Source organism: Varanus komodoensis, unplaced genomic scaffold (genome assembly GCF_004798865.1).
Source record: "Varanus komodoensis strain SLA01 unplaced genomic scaffold, ASM479886v1 scaffold3, whole genome shotgun sequence".
Taxonomy (NCBI): Eukaryota; Metazoa; Chordata; class Lepidosauria; order Squamata; family Varanidae; genus Varanus; species Varanus komodoensis.
The window spans coordinates 11,751,845-11,776,361 of record NW_025335761.1 but is presented as its reverse complement, the minus strand read 5'-3'; the positions used below and the strand labels follow the sequence as shown (position 1 = coordinate 11,776,361).

General features: G+C 41.0%; 1 protein-coding gene across 6 annotated transcripts in view; it reads left to right on the top strand.

The window, feature by feature from the left end:
• The window catches only part of AMBRA1 (autophagy and beclin 1 regulator 1), a 271,815-nt gene that overhangs the window by 90,900 nt on the left and 156,398 nt on the right, over positions 1-24,517 (top strand). For all 6 annotated transcript variants that reach the window (XM_044435883.1, XM_044435880.1, XM_044435885.1 and 3 more), the window contains one exon: positions 17,187-17,369. In XM_044435883.1, coding sequence (XP_044291818.1) covers positions 17,187-17,369 — 183 coding nt within the window. The remainder of the gene's footprint in view (positions 1-17,186; positions 17,370-24,517) is intronic.

Below are 24,517 nucleotides of genomic sequence, written 5' to 3'. Positions count from 1 at the left end.
TCTCCTTTCACCACCAGATACATCAGCAACTGAGTGTCCTTTCAGCTTTGACCCAGTCGCTTCATTCTTTATGGCACTACTAGTACTAGCCCTCTGCTCTTCCCCAGTAGCATATTGGACACTTTCCAACCTCTGAGGGGCTCATCTTCTGGCGTCATATCTTTTTGCCTTTTGGTACTGTCCATGGGGTTTTCATGGCAAAGATACTGGAGTGGGTTGCCATTTCCTTCTCCAGTGGATCACGTTTTGTCAGAACTCTCTGCTATGACCTGTTCATCTTGAGTGGCCCTGCACGACATAGCTCATAGCTTCATTCAGCTATACAAGCCCCTTCACCACGACAAGGCAGTGATCCATGAAGGAGAACTATTAAATAGTCAGCATTAAATCATTGGAGTTGTCTCTAGCTTGTGGGTGGAATGTAAAATTTTGACCCATTTGGAAAATTCTGTGGGAAAGCTAATAGTTCTTACATTAGCATAGATAAATTTCCAATATATTAAAAAACCCTTCTTAGAATCTGGGGATAAAAACAGCTGTATCCGTTCTAGCAATACTATTGCCAGGTAACCTAAGATTTTTAATAAATGGCACCTGATTGCAACAATTTGTCAAAATATGTTTTTATTCAATCTATCAGCCATAGCAGATATTGCTAATATCTTAATATCTGCATAAATTAACAAAATAGTTAATAGTCAACATGTATGATCCTTACCAGGCTTAGGAATCAGAGTAATATAAACATTATTTAACAATAATGAATTAAAGCCCAATTTAAAAATAGTATAAAGGAAGTGAATCTTTGGGAACAAAGGGTTAGAAAATGATCTCTAGTATTCAGCTGGAAGCCTGTCTGAACCAACTCGTTTTTACCAATATTCATATTTGAAATTGCTTTCTTGATTTCCTCAGTATGCAGGGGAATGAAGAACTGCTCTTTGAGGAATCTAAATCTAAAGTGGAAAGATTCAGTTGAGAACAAAAAACCTTACATATTTTGCTCTGTTGCTTCCTTATCCATACAAATCTGCATAACACTTTAAGAGATATGAATTTATATCCATAGGGGAAGTATATACCATACCATTCACAGCTTTACTGGACGAAATAAGGCTTGGATGCCTTTTCTTTTAAGTCTGTATGCCATAGTCTTATTCAGGCATTCACAGTTTTCCCAATATACTTGTTAACAGAAAATATGGTTTTCAATTCATATTTGATGATCTGTTATTCCTGGTAAATTTATGCAGTTGGCGAAGTAATAAACTAAATTATAAGTAATTTCAATGTCTCATTCCGTGACATTTGTTGCAGTTTTAAAATTTTGTTTATATAGTAATGTAAGCAATAATTTGGCCCTGTAGAAAAGCTTTACTAGCCTCCCACTCAATGGCACATGAATCAACTGTATCTTAATTGATTTTAAAATAGTTAATTCTGCCAAAAATCTGCTTTTTAAATATCTTATTAAGAAGAGAACCATTAAATGCCATAAACTGTGTTTTATTTTTTACACACTGTATTATTAAACACCTGATTACAATTGTTTGTTTCTTAGAGGCAGGTTTATTTTCATTCAATGAAGGATCTAGAATCTTGCTGGAATTCTCTACCCACACTCAAATAATCATAAGCTAGTGTGCTGATGCATTAGTGAAACATCACTGTAGAATCATTATTAGGTCTATGCATATTAGTCAAAGTAATTGCTTAACCATATTTTCCCACCAAAATAAAAAATGGCCTTTAGTAATAATAACTGAAAAGCGAATTTTCATTACTTATGAATGAAAATCACAATCACTTTAAACCAGATTGATGTATCAGTTACATAGCCAAGTTTTACTCCAGAAATGACTATGCACATCCATCGGATGAGATTTTGTAGAAAAGCCGTATCAGCGTTATGCCCCTTAACCTGGAATGCACTTTCTTCTTGGGTCTCTGTGCCTCACACATATGGGCTCTGTGCTTACATGGAATCTGTTGTCAGGAAAATTTAATAGCTAAGAGCATTTTGGTGGGAACTCCTCCCCCCACTCCAGCATCCGTTATAAATAGGAGAAGTTCTTGCCATTTCTTCTGTGTCTGCTTTCACCATTGCTAGGTTAAGTCTTTGTCTATGTTCGCTGAGCTTTGAGGAGGACAACAAGGATGATTCAGGAACTGGAGCTGTATGAGGAAAGATTGAGAGGTCTGGGCATGTTCAGTCTCAAGAAGAGAAGACTGAGGGGTGATATGTTAGCACTTTACAAGTACCTGAGAGGCTGTTACAAAGAGGAACGACAACATCTCTTCTCGTTCATGAACAGACTTAAGTTAAAAGAAACCAGATTTAGACTGGACACCAGGAGGTATTTCCTGACTGCCAGAGCTGTACGACAACGGAAACTATTACCTGGAGAAGCTTAGGGAGAAGCTTACTCTCCCTAGCTAGGGACATTCAAAAAAGTGTATGGTCAGTCACCTGGAGCTTAGCGTCCTGCAATAGCAGGGGGTTGGACCTGATTGTCTTCTGGCCCCTTCTACTCTACTATTCTAGGAAAACCACTACCTTTTTTCTCTTGGTGGGGAGGAGAAAACCCTTGTTTTTCCTTGACAATTCCAAAACCCCACTACCTCTTCTTTCACTATATTTTCTCTCTTCCATTTGGCTTACCATTGGCTTTGAAGACAATGAGTAGCAAGCTCCTGACAACAGACGGATATTTGCTTTGTTTTGGTGAGGAGCACCAAGTTGATCAGTGTTCTTACTGTATGGCCTTCACTAACAGGCCAGGAAACACCACACAAATCACCTTTATGCAGAATTGTGATATGAGTCTTTCTGGGTGCTCGATGTTCTTAAGCTGACAGTATCTGTCTGGCTACTTCTTGCCCTAACCTGTGCCTTCCTCAACTTATGCCCAAATTCCAGGCCAGTCACCACCACCGACTCCAGGGAGATGTTTGAACATCAAGAAGGCTAAAATGCTGGTAAAGAGAGCCAAGGAAGAAAAGTTGACAGACCCCTGCAGTGCCAAATGCAAATAGCACTCCAAGGGGCACCATTATTTTCTGACTGGGAAGGAGACACCAGTTGAGGAAGTCCTGGAACCAGGATCCTCGGGATTGGGATCCTCAGGACTGAACTTTCATTGTCCTTGGTTTCAGGACTCTCCACCTCCATCCCAACATTCCACTCCAACATTCCACTCCCTCAACCTGCAACAACCGCCTCTGTTATCTTCAGTGTGTCATCCTGCCACCACCAGATTTGAGCAACAGAGGGACCATTCCCATTGTTACTGTCAGATTGGGACAGACATTCTGTCCCCCGGTGTACTGAGGTTCCTTCAATCCTTGGGGGTATCCTCCACATAAGTGTTGAGGAAAAAAAATCTGCTCCCTCTTGTACATTATTGACTGTGAGAGAGACAGGCAACACTAGCGTTGAGATAGATAGACAGACAGACAGACAGACTGTATCTGTATTGTAGGTGCACACTAACAGTGTAGAGTGAGCCCATCTCCAGTGGGGTCTGTTGCCCCCTTCATCACACATGGTGAATTTATACATTTAACTTTTTGTAATGATAAGTAACAGAAAATGTCATAGCAGGAAACATTACTCAATAAAAGCAGGACACATCTATCAAAAAGGAAAACATAATCAGCAGGAAACATTTGGTTACTTGTTGTACATCATTATTTTGACATACACTTCCTTTTAGGACATTCAGTGTTGACAGGCTTTTCTTTGCACATTCTGACCTTCTTGAAGATGTTTATTTTATATTTTCAACACTCTCTTGTATCTCTCCGGATAGAACACTAAGGAACTGACCCTTGTTTGGGTCATCTGGAAAAAATATCTTCTTCAGTCCCTCCTTCTGACCCAAAGAAAATTCCTAAGGGACTTTTGGGCCAGATGATCAGTGATGTCTTATGGGGCAACCATGTTCTTTTTGACTCTGGTATGATGAATTTGAGTAGGAATCTCTCTAATCTGAATGGCAGTAGGCCTGTCTAGGTTGGTTTCTGAGCATACATAAGAGTTGCATCTTGTTTCCTTAATGATATTACAGCAAGGTTTCAGGTTTTTCTGCAAATAGCTCCTTGGACTTGCAAGTCTTGCCTAGCTCCTCTTTCTTTTGAAAAGTTAGTTGTGGGTCCCTTTGTACTGCTGACCTTTCTCAAGGTAGTCTGCAGGCCTTACAGGTTTCATTAAATCACCAATCACTCTCCCGCTGGATCAGGAATTGCAGGCAAAAACACAGGAGCTTCTGAGCTGAAGTTGTCAGAGAGTTAGGAAGGTTTGTCTGTTGTTGGGTTCTCAGTTCCCCTTCCTTGACATGAATCCAGATTGTGACTCCAAGATTGGCCTTTTGGTCTTCTTTCAGAGTGCATGGATGCATAGATTTGGAATGGTCCTTCCCTCTTCCATGCAGGGAAATTCTTTCTTCTGTAGGCCTTTACAAAGATCCAGTCTCCAGGGCAGATGTCATGGCACTTTAACTGGAACAGGCAAGGCAGCGTGAACCTGTGAAGGAAGAGCAATGGACACAGAGGACAAGGAGAGAAAACCATATGCTCCATCATATCTGCTTGCTTGCTTATTTATTTATTTATTTATTTAAACAATTTCTATTGTTTTAAATTTAAATTTATTGCTTGGCTTCTCTTCTTTTTAAAGTTTGCAAATGCTATAGTTTTTTTCATTTTTTTTCTCCTCAGCTAATATCCAAGTAAATTGGCTTTAGTAAATTGGCTTTTAGACTCCCCTCCACCCCTTTTGGACTCCTAAGAAAGTAGTGTGTGCCTCCATACACTTTTTCATTCACTTTATTGCACGCATGGACTTTTTCTTAGGTCGACTGGGGCACTCCCTCAGCCAATGTCCTTCATCACAGTAATGACAACCTCCACTTTAAATTCTTTTCTCTGCGAAGGAAACTCCCCCTGCTTCCTGGCCTCCAGCCCCAGTGAAGAATTGACTTAGACACTTGAGTCTGTTTCACAGCCAAGGCACTGAAATTAGTACATGGCTCACTCAAGCACCATTTAAGAGATAAAATATGTTTCTTGCAGCAGTAAAATATAAGGGTGGAGGGAGGGATAAAATGTATGAGATTAAGATAGGGTAAAAAGGATGGGCGAGAGGAAGGGAATAGCAGCAACCAGTTACATATCACTCAGAGCTGACCCCACTCTCCCAGGACCATCAAGCCTTTTTGCACCAAGAAGACAAATAAGTAAGCCACCACTACACTATTCTATGTAGGTATTCTATCTTCAGATCTATAGCCCAGCCTCTGGTGGGGATGCAACAGGTCTCTTCTTCACAAAACGTAGAAGGACAGTATGGATGGTAGAGAAAGAAAAGGTGGCAAAGGAGATGATAAAACTCCCAATTCCCCCATCATCATCTCTCAGCTGCCTACTTTTGATCCGCCATCTCTAGAGTCCTTGGGCTTCGCAGCCTTGATAAGGCTGAGATATGAATTACTCCATTAAACTTGGCAATGGGCATTCTTGGACATAGAAATTATCCTTTGATCAGGGCTATCTGGTTCAGGTCTCAGACTTTAATGATCATCCCTTGTTCCTCTTCTAGTCATCTAATTTCTTTGATGTCTTCTAAATCCTCTTCCCTTGCTTATCATTGCTGCTATCACTGAAACCCGTTTCTTCATGGCTTTCTGATTTTCCTTCTGTTTTTCTTTTTCTCTCTTCTTTCTCATTGTATTCCCTAGTTGCTATGCTGTGACCTGTACTTCTGCTCCGTTCCCTTTTCTGCCCAAAGCATGGTCAACCAACTCTGGGATTAAGGTGGTGTGGGCAGTCTCTTTCTGGATGAGTGTACAGAAAGTGACTGTCAGGTAGGTTGTTTAGGCACTAGAGGGTGATGCATCATGAATCTAGGAACCAATCCCAGGGTGTTTCTGGCAGTTTTACCTGCTTTCCAGCCACCCTGGCAAGGTACCAGCTTTTCCTTTGTGACCATCTGCCAGATTAACAGAAGGACCTCTCCATTGCTGAGGCAATGCACCTCTTCCACACATCAAATAAACACCACTAGGCACCAGGTGGACTGTTGTGCAAAGGTGATGACCATGTAAGTGGTTTGGACCAACTGCTCCTTCTGTCCCATCTTGAGCCCAGTTGGATAGATCGTCACATCCAATTCTCGAAACTCAGGCACGATGAAAGGACAGCACTAATAGATGCCACCAAAGACCATACAAATCAAGACAGGCAGCCACACTGACTAGACTCCCGGGCTGGCCCCTTTTAAACTGTTTTTTTTCCCTTTCAATCAACAGTTCTTCATCTTGGTCTCTGTACATCATACATATGGGTGCTGTGCCTGCACAGTGCCTGTACTTGGGAAAATTCTCTCAGCTTATCAGTATTTTGGTGGGAACTCCACACCCCCTCCCCTTGTATGAAGAGGCAGAGTCCCTGCCCTTTCGCCAGTCTGATTTCGACTACCATTCACTGTACCTCTGGTTTTCTCAGACTACTTTCGATTTCCCTCACAAAGATCTCACTTTTTCTTAACTCTTGTATGAAACTTTTCTTTATTCAACTTATATCCTTCTCTACTCTCTTTACGGCTCTTTATTCCCTTCAATTCTCCCCAGTTCCCCTCCCTCCACTTCTGTTCCCCTGACAAAAAATACAACACCCCATTATCATTTACTTCTTCTTTATTTACATTTCTTCTTTCTTGATGGCACAGTGTTCTTCCTTTAGAAAGTGTACGCAGTGCAGAGTGATGATGCTGTTTATGAACACTCCTTCACTCTATCTCCTTTGTCTTGGAGAGGGGCACAACCTGGACAAGTGTGTCCACTGTCAAGCTTTCATAAATCAAGCCTGTAAGATTTGTGAAAATAGACTGAAGAAAGAACTCTGGGACAGACTCTTCTTGCTATGAAGGGGATTACCTATGGAAAATCTGCTGGTCCTCCTACAACCAAAAAAAGTGCCCTTCTGTGTTCAGAGTTGGCTATTCAACTGCCTTCTAAGAGCTCCAGGATGGCAAAAGAACACCTTGATTGGTCTCATTCCTCCAAAAAATGAAGGAAGAAATGGAAACATCTCGAAACCAAAGAGACTGAAAAAGATAAATATCCCAGGAAGGAGAAGCAGAGAAAAAAAATGCAAATGGCATTCCCATTCAGCTCAAAAAGAGGTTCCACACCAGGTGAAAATGAAACCAAGCTCCTCTGTACCAGGAGAGCCTCCATTCTGAGCCCAATCGGTACGGACAACTCTGAGACCATCTCCACGCCAACAATTGAGCCTGTCTCCACACTCCTGAACTAGTCCATTGAACTTCCATATACCTGAACCAACACTGCTGACATCAATCTCGGAAGGAGAGATTTGGGAGTCTCTGGCATAGTCTCCAGTACTGTCTGAATCATCAGTACCGATAATCCAAAAACCTCAGGATGAGGTCCAGCATCCTCCTACTCCTACATTATATGGATCACCTTTGACTGAAGGTTCCCCAGGTTCAACACACAGATCCATCCATATGTTAAAACCAGAGATCCCTCGATACTGACACAACCAGTACTGGATGCCCCCTCAATGTCAAGGATATGAACCTGGTTTTACATGGGACTATTTTCCAACTTACAGGCCTCCATGTCCTCTGCCTTCTCCATTTTGGAGACCTCAGCAGCCCTTGGACTTGCCATCTGTGTCCCGGGGAGAAACTACTATGGCTGCCTGTCCAGTGGAAGAAAGATCACTGACATGATCTTTTTCCTCTAGCATGACTTACATGTTGGACTCCAATTCAGAGACTGCTGAAAAAGCTTCCACGTCACCTGACCTCTTAGTGTCCACACAAGGTCTGGGATCACCTCAAGAAAGCATGCACTGCTTTTGAGAGCAAGTTGTCCACATGGACAACTTCACCAGGAATTGACATCCAACAACATATTGACCTGGAACAAGACAACATCTACAATCTCATTAGGACAGAGAACGCAGTCCTGGTGGCCCTACTTTTCATCCCCATGCTATACCAGGCAATGATACAGTCATGGGAACTACCGGACCATCCTCATCCAACATCTTGACACCTCAAATCCATGTATAAAGTCAAGGAACAGGACATTCCCTTTCTCTTAAGACTCCTATGCCTGTACTTGGTGGTCCACTCAGGGCTGTCAGACCTGAAAGCACACTGCACCTGCTGATCATGAAGGATGGAAAATTGACATGATGTCTCACTGGATATACCCAGCCAAGGGACTCAGACTGCGAATTTCTAATTATGAAGCTACCATGGCTCACTACCAATACTTCTTCTGGCAGAAGATGGAATCATTTACCTCATTTCTTCCACTTAGGGGTGTACTCACTTTTGTTGCCAGCGGTTTAGACAGTAATGACTGTGTGTTGAGTTATTTTGAGGGGTCAGCAAATTTACACTGTTATACAAGCTGTATACTCACTACTTTACATTGTAGCAAAGTGTCATTTCTTCAGGGTCGTCACATAAAAAGATATAATAAAATATTTACAAAATGTGAGGGGTGTACTCACTTCTGTGATATACTGTAATCACACACCCTGCTCATAGGCATTTTCTGAGGTTTATGGTCAGCATGGAAGCATATGAATTCAACATATTCCCATTTCGTGTTGCCACAGCACCAAGAATATTTACTAAATGTATGTTGCCCATTTGTGCCCATTTGAGACTACAAGGGGTTCAAGTTTACCCCTATCTAGACGATTGGCTGCTAGTCTCTTCATCTAGAGAAGGCTTGCTGAGATTAATTACTGTCAGCAGCACTCTACTGCACCAGCTCGGACTGTGCATTAATAATGAAAAATCATTGCTTGTTCCTTCCCAGGCACTTACATACATCAGAGCCTTCTTGGATTAGTACAAGCCTATCTACTGGTGGAATGAAAGAAAAGGTTGACAACATCCATCTTAAGACTGCAAGCCAAGAATGCAAGCATGGTTCATTCCCTACAGCAAATGCTTGGAAATATGGCTTCTATGGTATCGGTGGTTCCACATGCAAGACTACGAATGAGGCTGCTACAGTTATGGTTCAATTGCACTCACCATCCCCATTACAATTCATATTGACAACTCAAACCCCCACATTTGGTTTTGCCAGACTCTACGCTGGTGGCTGGTCAATTCCAGCTTAACTCAAGGGATGTGGTTCCAACCACTGGACCCAACTGCCACGATTTATACCGGCACATCTTGAAACAGATGGGGAGCTCATTATGCTTCCTACCAAAACCAAGAAACTTGGCATAGGCATGAGAGAATGAGGCATGTCAATTACCTGGAACTGTTAGAAGTTTTCAAAGCTCTTTATTCTTTCAAAACCATCCTGATGGGCAAGACCATACAAATAGCAAGAGACAATATGTCAGCTGTCTTTTATCTGAACAAGCAAGGAGGAATGAAGTCAGTTCCACTAGCTCATCTTGCATCTGTGCATTGATCATGGGATGCACATTCAAGCAGTTCATCTTGCTGGTACCAAGAACACAGAAGTGGATTCCTTGAGTCATTACACGTCCACGACCCATGAGTGGGAGCTCAACTGGAGAATCTGCCAGCAACTCTTCAACTAATGGGGAACTCCCACAATAGATCTCTTTGCTACCCAACAAAACAAGGTTTGTGACTCGTACTGCTGCAGAGCAGGGGTAGGAGAGGACTCCCTGGGGGATGCATTCATGATCCTTTGAAACACTGCTTACTTCCGTGCATTCCCTCCAGTCCCATTACTGACAGAGACTTTAGCAAAAATTAAGCGAGACAAATTGATCCACATACTTATCAGCCCATGGTGACCTCATCAACCTTGGTTTCCAACCCTTATACAACTATTGGAATGGACATACCTGCATCTCCCGAAGAACTTGGACCTCCTCTCTCAACAGCAATGCAGGATCTTACACCTAGATCTTCAGATGCTGAAAGTAGCTGCCTGGTTTTTAGGCTAAATCTGGTACCAACCAGCCTGCATCCAGACATACAGTACATTCTACAGTCAGCACTCTGGCCTAATACTCGACGGTTTTATGCTTCCAAATGGAGATGTTTCACACACTTCACAACCACTAACAACTTTTCAGCTCCATCAGTGATCATTGAAAATATTCTCCAGTTCCTCCTCTCCCTACATCAGTGAGAACTTAAGCTATCATCCATCAAGTTATACCTTGCAGCCGTATCATACTGCAGAGGCCACATAAAAGGAACATCAGTATTTTCACATCAGCTAACATGTCGCTTCTTATTAGAACTCCAAAATGTACACCCTCTGATCTGGTTAATCATTCCTACATGGAGTCTTTCTGTAGTCCTCCAGGTGCTGACTAAACTGTAGTTCGAACCTCTGGCTTCCACAGAATTGAAATTACTGTCTTGGAAAATGTCCTTCTTGGTGGCTATAACTTCGGCTAGAAGAGTGAGTGAGTTGTGCCCCCTATGAGTGGATCCTCCATACCTAAATTTCCATAAAGAAAAGGTAGTCCTCCAAATGGACCCAACTTTTCTTCCAGAGGTGGCTACAACATTCCACTTGAACGCAAGACATTGTTCTACCAGTGTACTTCCCAGCACCCTCAACACTGATTGAAAGACCACTGCACACACTGGATGTCTCCAGGGCACTCGCTTTCTACTGATCCCAAACTGAGTCATTCCAGAAGACTAAACAACTATTCATCAAATATTCTGAACATGACAAAGGAACGCCTATAGGACCACAACGCTTGTCCAAGTGGATGGTTGAAACCATCAAGCTTTCTTACCAGCTTGCCGACTTAGAACTGCCAATCGCCCCGAAAGGCCACTCGACCAGAGCCGTTGCTACCTTGTCAGCTCTTTGTGCTGGCATACCACTGCAGAACTTGTGCAAATCTGCTACATGGTTCATCCCAGGTACCTTCATCTGTCACTACCACCTTGACATTAGAGCTAGAAGGGACTGCTCTTTTGGTTGTGCTGTCCTTTCAGTTGTCCTGGAATAACGACACAGTCCCACCTCCTTGGCAGGGTAAGCTTTTCAATCACCCATATGTGTGTCGCACCAAGACCACAACAAAGAAAGGCAAGTTGCTTACCTGTAACTGTTGTTCTTTGAGTGGTCATCTGTGCATTCACACAACCCACCCGCTGGCCCCGTGTTGGTGTTGATGGATGGATACAACCAGACTAAATTATTCACACATGTCAGTACTAGTTGGGGAGTAAATGGTTGGCCTCCAGTTGGACTGGCGAAAGGACGGGGACAGCGTCTGTGATCTCTTGTATAGTCTGGGACCCTGCCTCGATGCAGAAAAATCTGTTATGCCTGTTATCTCCTATTCTCAGTGTGTCTTCTGCATCAGGGTCTGGTAGACTCCATCTTGGCAGCTGCATATCTCCCAGAGGCAAGATCTACTGCAAGTCCCCCCCCCCCCGCAACACCCGAGCTCCATCAGTAACATATAGCAACAGTTCTCTGGACCTAGCGGTTACTCAGGCTCATGCCAGCCATCATGTCCATTCCATTGGCCAGACATTGCATGTGGCCACTGCAGTTGTGGTTCATCCATACCTAACATTTCATGGATAATGCGCAACAGGTATGCCTTCAGTTCTCTAATCTGGTCTATTCTAGTCTGCATTGGTGGACACATTGCAGCAGTGCGCTGAAGGAAATCCCTTTCCTTCCTCCTGAACTGACCTTCACACTTACAACAAATACCTCTGTGCACATATGGGGAGCCCACTGTGGTACACTGACTACTCAAGGAACCTGGAGCACTTTCAAAACCTGCAAGCTTATCAACTACCTGAAAACGCTTGTGGTGAACAAAACACTCCTTGCATTCCAGACATTCCTTGTTGGCCACTTCAACCAAATCACCATGGACAAAACAACAGTAGTCTTCTATATTAACAAGCAAGAAGGCACCCAATGAATACAGTTGACCTGTCTCTCTGTCAAGAGCTGGGACTGGTTTGTCAACAGCAGTGTCACATTTCATGTCATTCACATCATCGGATCCAGCTGTATGCTGGCTGATTAATTGAGCAGGAGGACTTTGAATTCCCACAAGTGGCAGCTGAACCTTTTTGGCTTTACAGCATATTTTTGAGACCTGGGGATTCCATGCATGGATCTGTTTGCAACTTAGGACAGTGCCATGTGTGACAGCTTCTAGTCTTGGGCAGAACAGGGCAGGAGCTCTCTGGAAGATACGTTCCTGATGAATTAGACATGGAGTTTTTTCTACCTTTTTCTTCTCTGATCATGAGAGTGCTGGCAAAGATTTGTTGAGACAGTGCTGCATCTTTGTAACACAATGGTGTCCAAGCCAATCTTGGTTTGCCTGCCTCCTGAGGATGTCAGTTTGAATTTACATTGAGTTCCTGTTGAAACCAGACAATTTCTGGGGATTGAGGAGAGCGTTCTACACCCAGATTTTACCTCCTTACATCCAATGGCATGGAGGATCTAACTCTAAATCACAGGGTTAGGTTTCATTTGTTCTTCCTGATGAAATTAAAGCAATCTTGAAAGCAGCTTTAAAGCTTTCCACTAGGAAATCGTATGTCATCAAGTGGCAAGCCTTCACAACTTTCATATCCAAGGAGAACGTCAATCGACACTGGTGCATGATTAAGCAGGTCCTTCTGTTCCTCAACATGCTCTGTGAATGGGGCTTGAAGTCTTCGTCAATCCATGCTTACCTAGTGGTTAATCCTTCCTTCCTTCCTTCCTTCCACAGTCCACAGAAGGTGCTTTCTTTAGGATTGAAAAACATTATCCCATATTCCTTCACACTAGAGTGGAGTCTTTCCGTTGTACTACAGGCTTTGATGAGAAAGCCATTCAAACCCTTGGCAATGGTCAGCTACTCGTACTTGGAAGTTAGCCTTTCTGATGGCAATTTCATTAGCCTGCTGATCCAGTTAACTGTGTGTTTTATGGATGGATCCTTTCACAAGAATAAGGTGGAGCTGTATCTGAACCCTTCCTCCCTTCCTAAGGTAGTTTTGCTGTTTCATTTAAATCAGGACATTGTTTTACCTGCTTTTAAAAATTCCCTTTCACCCTTATTGAGTAGATGCTAAATACCCTGGACATACATAGAGCTCTGGTGTTCTACTGAACCAAGACTGAGTCCTTTAGACAGACACAGAGACTTTACATTTGCTATGGATGCAGAAGTAAAGGGCAGCCAGTCTCAGAGACTAGCATTCTGGTTGGTGCAGACCATTTTACTTGCATATGAACTGTCAGTACTTCAACTTCCAGTTTGACTGAAGGCACATTCAACAAGAGTGATGACTGCATCAACCACCCTGCGTGCTGGGATCCCTCTATTGGAACTTTGTGGAGCTGTGACCTCATCATCGATCTTTGTCAAAGAATATAATTTTGACATTTGTGCCAGATCAGATCTTGCTTTCAGAATGGCAGTTCTTTTTTCAGTTCTTTGTTCCCCCATACAGGTACAGTTAAGCTTGCTAATCGCCTTTAGAGACCACGAAGAAGGCAAATTCTTTATCTGTAACTATCATTCTCTGAGTGGTCATCTGTGCGTTCATACAACCTGCCCACCAACCCCACTTTGTTTTCTTTAAACTTTTTATTCCTGCCTTTATTGGATTGACTTTGACTGGTTTGAGGTTGGCTATATTGATCCTCCCTTGGTCTTGAGGCCACCTGGGCAGTTTCAGCTGAACTGAAGGAATGGGTGGGAACTCCTCCCATTTATAATGGACCCCAGCTGGGGTAGGGGTTCCTACCAAAATGCTCTTAGCTGTTAAATTTTCCTGACAAAAGGCTCCATGCAAGCATTGAACCCATATAATATGAATGTACCAATGACCACTTGAAGAATGATAGTTACAGGTAAGTAACCTCTCTGTCATTGCAGTCCATTGACTTTCTGTGAAGTCACATTAAGCATTAAAAGAAGTAAAGTATATTAGTTGTTCTTCCTAAAAAAACAAACTTTATGAATTTTACCAACTATCTACCTCTGAAGAATACACTGCATAAATCATGAATGTAATACATGTCAATGCAGGACCAAGCGGTACAGGGAATACCTGTTTTCTTGAATGTTACAAAACCTTTGAACTGAAATATGAATTCATTCATTCATGGATAGAGTACCACAGTATAGCTAGATTAGGTGGCATGCCATCTGGTTGTCTTCAGTCTCTGACTATTCCTTTAATATCTTGACTCATTTAAGCAAGGGGACATACGTAGATAGAATTGAATAAAAGTGATATTTTTCACTTTTTGATTTTCTCATTTACTCCTTAATTCTCAGAAACTTATCTACTTTCCCTTCAAAATGCACCCTTTTAAAAAAATCTTTGGCCTCATCACTTACCATCATTTTTATCTGAAAGGAAAGCTAAGTACATAAAATAGCATTTGCTGACATTCCTTCCTTGTTACCCTACCTTTCCCCTTCTTTCTATCTCTGCACTGTTTTAAAATAAAAAAGATTATTAACTAATCTCAGCAGATAACTGCCTCTGTTACTTATGGATACTTTTTGAAGCACTTCCTGAATTCTGCATAAGGGTCTCCTTTATGTAGGAAGAGCCCTTAATGTTTATGCTTATTTTTGAATCTCATGGCCTGGGCTCTGCAGTGTCTGCTATGGATAGTACCAGTGATAGAGTACAAGTAGTTACAGAGCTAAATATATTGATTGAGCTTCCTAGGCAATGTCAAACATAATACTGTGATCAGAAGCATAAAAAATAATTTAGAAGAAAATTAATCTTGGATCTACTTACATTGTTAATGGGAAGAAAATGAATTGTGGAAATAACAAGGGAAAGTGTTGAAGTTGGTGATTGCTTATTTGGATTTGATTAAGATGGAATTCTGAGCACAGTGAGGGGGATTTGTAGTAGGACTTTTGAGGAAATACTAAGAAGTAATGAGAGGAAGTGTTAACACATGAGACACTATAGATGCTATAATTAAGGTACCATTGATGTTATTTCCTTTTGAAAAACACAAATCACAGTGAATAAACATTAGTTTGGAAAAGGTGAATATTAGATAGGTGCACACACATTCTTTATGCAGCTACAGGCAAGTAATGCAGGAAAAATAAACTAATCAATACATGGCAATGATGAAATCAATTAAGGCTAGAGTGATTGATATAAATTGCTGTGTGTATGATGTGTTGTCAAAGAAAATGAAAGCAATTAAAATTATTGGGGTTTTGGACAAAAGTGCTGTTCTTTCTCAACTACCCACCAAAAAGGGGGTTCATCCTAGCCACATGCTTAAAAGGTTTACAGGACACTTTGGAAAGGCTCAGTGAAACTCTTTGGGTCCTCCATTATATTTACATAAAGAAGCAATATGAGTCCTGAAAGTAATTAATCGCTGTTCTATCCTATACAAGGACATCCAGCTTATTTTGGAGAGCTAGTAGGTGATGCTAGTGTTTGTTTGTGTTATGTATTAGAGATATTGATGTTCTTGAATATTAGGCTGTAAAGTATTTAGTTTATACCTATCTTATTTGAGTAGTTATGTCCTCTGCCTCTTCACAATCCTCATATGTGTGCGCTGTATCACTTCTTACTGAAAACTGGAGTATACAGCAGCAGAACTTGGTTTTCTCAGATTAGAGATACCAGCAGGGAGAAGGGTCTGCTTCTCCCTGCAGAACTTGTCCATACTAAGGAGAACAGGCCCTTCCCCACACAGTTGAGTTCCACTACCTCTCATCCTCAGTGCTAACTCTGAACCGAGATCAACGATGATAGTGACAGTGTGGGGTAGCCTGGGACTCTTTTTCCATGCTGGATGGAAGAACAGTTTCATGTCTCCTCCCAGCATAGATAGAAAAGAAAAGGGGGATGATATTAAGGGACAGGGCCATGTCTTCTGTTGCCATCGGAACTATAGTGGACTGTGTGCATTGCTGGCAATGCTGCTTGCCTTGATTATACAGTATCTGTCAGTTTGGCAGCTGCTCAAATCAAACAAGTTCAGAAGTTAATTGTTGTGGGAAGAAAAATATACCAAATTCCTGGGGTGAGATTGAAAATCTTTTGTAGAACAGAATAGGTAATTTACAGCTGTTCGATACCCATACAGCTCCATACCCATATTGTCCCCTAATCATGCCCTGGAAGTAGATGGGTTGGGTGGAACTGATGGAAAAGGCAGACAACATCTGAAGCAGATAGGATTCAGATTTGCCGGAGCTACTTTTTGTTTTATTAGAACCCCAAGATCCACCAACCAGAGGCACATGCAAAAGATATGCCTAGAATTAAGGGACAGGGTGCATCTGTATCTAGGATTCTATTTTCATTGACAGGATGGGACTGTCCTCACAGTTATTTCTTTACACACTAGTCTACTCCTGGTTATCCCAAACTTTATTCATTACAGCAGACTTGCACCAGTCTAGTCATACAGGAACACAAATGGAGGTGTTGATTAGAGTGGGGGAGCTAGGAGAAATAGTTTATTGAGTGAGCAGGGCAGAAGAATATAAAGATGAACTGAAGGTAGAAATAGCAATGTCTGTGAGGCAGGGGAAGTTTCTGAAGAGAGAAGAATGGACAGTGATTCTGAGTAAATCTACTTTATCAGCTTGTAAGCCAGAGGGTGACAGAAGAGCATGCAGAAAATAGACCCTTTGTGATATTGAAAGAGGTGAAGTGATAGAAAGACAAGGATTCCACAGCAGAGAGAGAGAAGCGGATGGGTATCTTTATGAAGTCTTAAGCAGCTCCTATTTCTTGCCCAAACTCCACTTTCTTCTAGGTTTGATAAGACTAGTGGAGGAAAGAGGCATCAGATCAGTCTGGCCTACATATTTAGCCTTTATGTTTCCCATATAAATCTGGAGATTTGTAACACCTCATCTCCAGCAGACAATTGTAGTACTCAGTTGTCTGTTGGGGCTACATAATCAAGTTGTCTTTTGGGGATGGGCCTATAAAGTACAAACATTTCTTTTTGGTAGTGATAGGTGAGGGATAATCAAATGTACATCTGTAGACCATATCCAGGTGGTATGATCTACATATATAGCAAAGTTAAGGAAGTGCTGAAGCTCTCTTCCAGCTACAGATTTAGATAGTCAAGTTGCAGTCCTGAACAGACTTCTGAAGTAACAGTGCTTTCTCATGTCCTCAGGTTGTCTCCTGCTGCTTATTATGCCCAGAGAATGATCCAGTATCTTTCACGTAGAGATAGTATTCGCCAGCGCTCCATGAGATACCAGCAAAATCGTCTCCGTTCTTCCTCATCTTCTGCTTCCACCTCAGAGAATACAGGTCCATCTGTAGAAGGAAATGATCTGGAATTTGAAGACTTTGAGTAAGTGCCTAACCTAATCTTATCACATCCAACCAACTATTTTTTCATCTGTTTTCAAGAGATTTGGACTTTCTGTAAAGATAACAGGTTTAGTTTGTGCTTTTCAAAAAGCAGGAATTTAAAATATAATTAGCCTGTTATTTTTAATGTGTGGAAGACAAATCACAGTAACTGCTGCTCTGTTTGACTTTTCAGGCTGTTTGTCATTTGGGTGACAAATTAAGTAAACAGAATAGTTGGGTCAGCTTGGGTTTTGTTCAATTGTCTAGATTAAAATTAGTATCTATCAGGAAGATAATTGTATTCTCCTATTGTCTTTCCCAATGTGCATAAAATAATATTAGTCAAAGGGTCCAGAGGAGGGCAACAAAAATGATCCAGGGTTTGGAAGCACTGCCCTATGAGGAGAGGCTGAGAGAATTGGGCATGTTCAGTCTTGAGAAGAGAAGACTGAGGGGGGACATGATACCCCTCTGTAAGTACCTCAAAGGCTGTCACAAAGAGGAAAATCAAGATCTCTTCTTGCTACTGCCAGAGTATAGGACACGGAATAATCAATTCAAGTTGCGACAACCCAGATTCAGGCTGGACATCAGGAAAATGTTCCTGAGTAATACAGGAGTAATACAACAGTGGAACCAGCTTCCTGGAGGGGTGGTGGGCTCTCCCACACTAGAGACATTCAGAAAGAAACTGGTCAGCCATCTGAGTGGGATGGTGTAACATGGTGTCCTGCAACAGCAGGGGGTTGGACTTGATGGCCTTCATGGCCTCTTTCAACTCCACTATTCTATGATTCTAAAGTTTATGTCCATTTCCTTTATCAATTATATGGTGTCTGTGTTTAGTGCTAATCCTGATTTCTGTCACATATTAGAAGTGCAGAGCAATTTTGAGGACAGTTAATGTTCATTCCTACAGCAACCCTGTAGATGTTTGTAGCAATTATATTATTAGGGTACTGAAAGAAGGAGAATGACTCACTCAAAATAGTAACTTCCTAATTCAACAGTGTTTTGGCCTTGTATCTTCTTGGTTGAATATAAAGCCTGTAGAGAAAAACAAGCTTAATATTGGGGTGCAAAATAAGAATAAACTCCAAATCAGAGCTGATTTTACAGTAATAGTTCCAGACTGGCTAAGTACCCTATTCGATTTGCTTAGTGTCTTATAGTAGATCTCTTTAAAATAGTGCTCAGCATCTTCAAGTGATCAGTGAATATCTGTAGCCAGCAGTCTGCTTAACCTAGAACTTCATTTCCCAGAGTACAAAGCAATTAGTAGATTTGTGCATGTGTCTCTTTCCTGTTTTTGAGCATCTCATTAGTTTTTTCTTCTAAGTAAGTATCGTTCATGTGATATTTTTCACTGTTCTACTTGCTGCTGAACTCAAAGCATTACATACCTTCATAGAAGGTTACAGAACAGTCTTTTCTGTGGGTTGGGGCCTTGATATCACCTGTAAACTGCTTGCCAGGGGTAGATTTTTCTCACATTTACAAAAATGCTCTCCATATGAGATTAGGGTGATTATGATGCTGCATCATAATCTCTATTCATTGTATAGTGCCACCAACTGGAGTAGAAATATTAACTTCATGTGCCCTTGACTTCTTTTTGATCATCTCTTGAGCCAGATAGTCTGAAATTGACTCCTCCTAGGACAGCAGGAAATAGTTTTCTGGAAACATATTTTATGGTGGAGGCAGAACCCTTGTTCTTTGGAGCAGTCATTTTATGCTCCAGAGGTTAACTACTTGGAAGCACAGGGGGAATGAGTGTGTCTTCCCCTTTTCATTGTGATTTTGTTTGTGCAAGATGTAAATGAGCAGAGAGATGTAGAACCGCCTTATAGCTTTCCCTAAGCACTACAGGCTTCAGGAGTAGGAGTGAGGCAACCTGCTGGGGCCCATTGTGAGGCAGAAAGCTCAGCAAGAGCAACCCTTAGTTATTTCCATTACTGCCTCCTATTCATCCCCTAGGGAAAGGAGTTCAACTGCTAAAAAGAAAAAGTACATTCTTCATTCACTGGGCTAGGCAGATACCTGTGGAAAAATGTGTTCCCCTGCAGATAATATTCACACACAGAAGGGGTCCATTCAGGAAGGTGATTTAGTCAGTCATACCAAGATGGCCTTTTATTTCTTGCTGAGTGAGGGAAGGAATGTTTCTGTCATATGCACTAGCTGTGCTTTTTGCTAACAAGTGTTCCATTGTGATCTCTGCCGCTCTATGTATTTGAGGTATTCTGTTCTTCTTATGCAGCTGTCTTCATTGGCTGATAAAGAAGCTGCTAGAGGGACCTTTTCAGATGAAGCCTTTCCCCCGTGATTGTCTTCAATTATTTCTTTTTGGTTTTTGCTAAATTTCTTGGCCTCATCCCTTTGAATGTGTGTGTAAATATATATAGAAAGGGGGTGGTGGTATAGATATATAAACCATGTCAGGTAAAAAGGTGATATAGGCTTTTATTTTACAGGCTTTACCAGAGCAGAAAAAGTAGCATATTTTTCCTATTCTCCAATACACATTGCTGTATTCCTTAAGGATGAAAGATTAGAATTAAATGATCCTACATATTTTATGTGACATTAACAATATTGTACATAGCCTTCTTTAAATGGTTGTGTTGCTTCTGGTAGTTTGGAGTGTCCTGAAACTTTTCCTTGTGTCCTGAAACTTCATGTACTACTAGTCAGGATAATGCAGATTATTGCAGATTTCTAAATATTTGTAAGACTTCTAAATATTTGTAATTATATTGGTATCCCACCCTTTCACCAGATAATTTAAAATACTATCTTCAACCACACAGTAATCCCATAAGCTTGGTTAAGGATAAGGGTGATTTGATCAGAGTTGTCCAGTCAGTTATTACTGAGTGGGGAATTTGAACTTGTGTTCCACCACATCACACATCTAGCTTCTACATCTAGTTGGTAGGTTTTGTGCTGCAGCTCCTGCAATTTCTAGCTAGCATAGCTAGTAGAGAGGGATGATGCAAATTATAGGCTAAAATTTCTGGAGGGTAGGTCACCCAACCTATCTTATACTTCACTATGCCATTATTTAAAGAAAAACCAACAACATAAGATAGGTACTTTAACTGGATTTAGATCTCTTGGGAAGGAAACAAAATCACTTATGCGTAATCTTCAGAGTATTATATTCCTTCCAAGTCACTTTCCTACACAATCATGTTGCAGAGTTCACATTTATGGGATGTTTCAAAATTCTCCAGTATATTTTAAAATTAGGAATATGCATTGAGATTAGCTGCCATTTAAGCCTTGGTTCTCATTATCTCCACTTTTTTTTACATGAAAATAAGGTTTGATAAGTTTCTGAGCATCTCTTTAGTTGGTCCTGTGCTATAAGTAGTTTCTTTGATACCAACAAAGTTAACATTCCAACCTGAAATATTTCTGCATATAAACCAGACTTAGGCAAAACTCAGCAGAATCTGTCCCTGTAGCATTCATGGACTTCTTGTCATGCTCAATTTGGTTGTAGAAAGCAAGCCAAGCCAAGAGAAAGTCAGAGAACACACAGAGAGTGAAGGTTGTGTAGCTCACTAACCTTCTTCCACATCATGTACAGCAGGACAAACAAAGGCTGTTGCATGAGCCATGGAAGAGGAATGCTGTTTGTGCAGTGCATGGGGCTCAATTCTTGGTGAATGTCCCATGAATACTGAATACTGGGTGCACAGTCCAGGAACTTGTACTCAGGGCTGTGACAAAGCGGACTGGACTCCAGGGAGCTGAGTCTAAGGAATCCAGTGGATTCCAATCTCCAAAATGGATTCTTCACAGATATATATAACATGCCAGTATGCTGAACACTGCGATCTGTTTCCAACAGGTGGTATAGAATATGCATATTTTACTGTGTTTGACCACACTGACATCTGCATATTCAGGATGGCGTGTTGACTCTGTTCTCTGAAATCCTTCAACTTACAAGTTTGTGTCTGGTTGGCTTTCTTCCTACCAAGAATCAGTTATTTGATAGAATATAGATCAGAAGCCTCTTGGAACAAAATAACTTGATTAGAATTTGTACCTCTTTTTCTTTTGAATGCCTTCTCTTTTTGTCCTGGCAATCGTGTGATAACTGAACTCCTATCTCATTAGTAGAGATCAGTGTTGTACTAGATCTGAGTTACCTGTATGTCTTTCCTTCCATGTTCTTCAAGTCAGATTTTGTGAGAACTGTGTGATTCCCTTTCTTCTTGAATATCAGGAAGTAGGGAGGTCATGGAAACTGCACGTCAGGCACATATATTGTCTTGAGTGGCATTTCCAATGAATGAATATGGGATACACAGCAGAGTCTAAATAATTACTAATACTTATTTCTAGACTGCCTGCATTCATGAGATGCTGTACATAAATCAGACACAGGGACATCTCCACAAACTTGCAGTCTAAAAGACCAGAGGGAAAAAAAAGTATAGAAAGGAAATCTGACAATAGCAAAATATTTTTCATTTGTTAAGACCATCAGTCATAACAGTGGTGATAAAAATAGCATAAAACCACCGAGGAAAAAATATAATGTGTCTAGAATTATTTCGACTTGCTGATGTAAAGCATATAATCGAAGCCATCCATTCAAGGACCTTTGGGGCCATTTTTTCTCATGGAATGCTCTTCTGCCAAGTCAGAAATAGCTAGGGAATTCCAGTATATATATGGTACCCATTAGAAATAATTTGTTTTGAATACACATTCTTTTTCGTATTGCTTGTTAGCATTATCAACTTTAAGTGAGAATGGACAAGGTAACTAGTCAATTTACATCTATCGCTGCTAAAATGATAGTCTTCTGTAATTGCAGCCTACTTGGAATTAATAAAGGCAAGAACTCTTACCCCCTGTCAGTTTTTAAAAATCCATTTTTCTTTTGCTGTCTTTTATTTAATGGATAAAGCAGAATGGAGAAGAGCATAGATGCTTTGTACGCACAGTATTCTTGACCATTGACCATGCTGAAAAGGCCTTCTGGGAGTTGAAGTTCAACACATCTTTTGTGCACCCCGGTGTAAAGCAAAGATAGTCAAAGCAGCAGCTTCAATAAGGATCATTTTTAAAAACACTCTATTTCATTTTTGGAGCAGTTGACATTAGGTTACCCCTATAAAACATGGAACAATACTTATGTTGAAATCATTTTACCACCTTGAAAAGATAAGAATGTTAACACATCTTTGCAATTAAATATTCCACCGGATGCCTGCCCAGGCCCTTCCCTGTCCTCCTGCTCACAGCTGTTTATGTGGGAAGCTGGATGCTCCAGCTCATCTCCTGCACTCTCCAAACTGGATAGAGAAGCAGCAGCACTTAGAAGGAGTCTGATGGTCCTCCCCCCTCTCCCCCATTACTTCTAGTGTTAAAGTCCTACACTGGGAACTAAAGCTGCATAGCAGTTTGTAGAGGCTAGTCATGGTGTGCTATTTTGTGTGCTAGTTTGCTATTGTCAAATTGTAGGCTATTAATCTCTGCCTATAGTTTTGCCTACAGGATGCAGAACTTAGCAAGTCATCTTAGAGCAGGCTTTTTGCATTAATGCTCTCTTTTCTTAGTGTCATTGAAGGAGCACAATATTCCAGAGCAGTTCTAAACAAACAGGAGTACGAGTTACTGTTTGCCATCACAAGTTCCCACAAGTGTCATAGGAAGATAGATGAACACCCTTCTTGTATTTTTAATCTATACTGATGCTGCCTTCCCATGGTAGCCATTAATTCTTCAACTTACTTCGGTGATTATTTGTTGGTTCTCTCTTTCCCCTTTGAAATGACCAATTGCTATGTTATCTGATAACCCATTGTAGCCATTGCACGCAATGGTTTAATGTTAGTCTGGTAATTATTTCTCAGCAAGACTGGTAAGATCAGAAGTAACTCACTTAGTTTCTGGGTCAGAACACAGATGTGTGACTTTATTCTTTCAAACTGACTTTTCTGTAGCAATTCATCTTAAACATTTTGCAAGACTCTCTGCATCACTTGATCAGGTGATGAATCCTCTTGTATTTGGTACTTGTCAGAGGTACTTGATCTTGTAAAGTGCTTTCTGTACTGTAGAAATCTTTTTATTCTTCTCTAAATGGCCCTGTGAGAAGTAATCAAGGTGGTGTTCTTTTGCTCTTGAGAGAGCCATTAATAACCCACTACCTGACGTCCTGCTGGCTTTAAACTTTAGCTGATATATTGGCAAGTGGGTTGGTGTGGTGTTTCCTGTGCTGGAGGGTTGACCATGTTTTAATAACTGAGAAAGGCAACCTGAAAACTTGGCAGGCATGGCAATTGGGTTGTACCTGGCTATTGTTGTATAAATGAGAATTGGTTCAAAAATGAGATTTTGGTTGAAGGGGAGAATGTAATTACTAGCATTTTTACAGCCATGATAGTATTATTCCTTGCATTTTAGTGCTTTTTCTCTCCTTAAATGTAGTGTTTAACGTCTCTCTCTTAGGAGATTGTTTCTGGAATCTAATACATATTCCTGTCATGAGCATACTTTTGTAAAGTTGGAATATTCTGTAATTCAGGGTTGTTTGTTTTTTGTATTATAGTAAGAATATTTTTCTCAATGCTGATAGAACCTTTCAAAATCATAGTATTTGAAATCTCGATTTTTAATTTCTGCTTAACTGAGCAACATACACTTTAGACAAATCCTGATCTAGCTGGATTGCCTCTTCCTTCACCTTGTCCGTGCTATCTTCCAATAACTGTAGGAAGAATCCAAGGAAAGTGAAGGAGGGAAGCAACTTAGAGAATTGCACTGGTCCACCTTTCCTTCGCAAGTTCATAACCCAGCAACTGTTGTGTGATCTGATGACTTTATTGTTGATATTGTTTGTTGTGATTTTTTAAATGTATTTTTGATGTTACTTGCAAATTACTTTGGAAGGATTTCAGTACTGAAAGGTGGGACAGAAACAACAGTAATAAATGAATAATATATTAAGCACCGAGGTAAAACCTACAATACCTGAGCTTTCAAATGTACATATTCATCCCACCTCTAAAATTCCCCAACTACATGACTTTTGATAAACTGCCCTATTGCTAACTTGTCTGTGGCTTCCATCACTCCAGTGAACTGCTCTTGCTACTGAGCTTTGTATTGTAAACT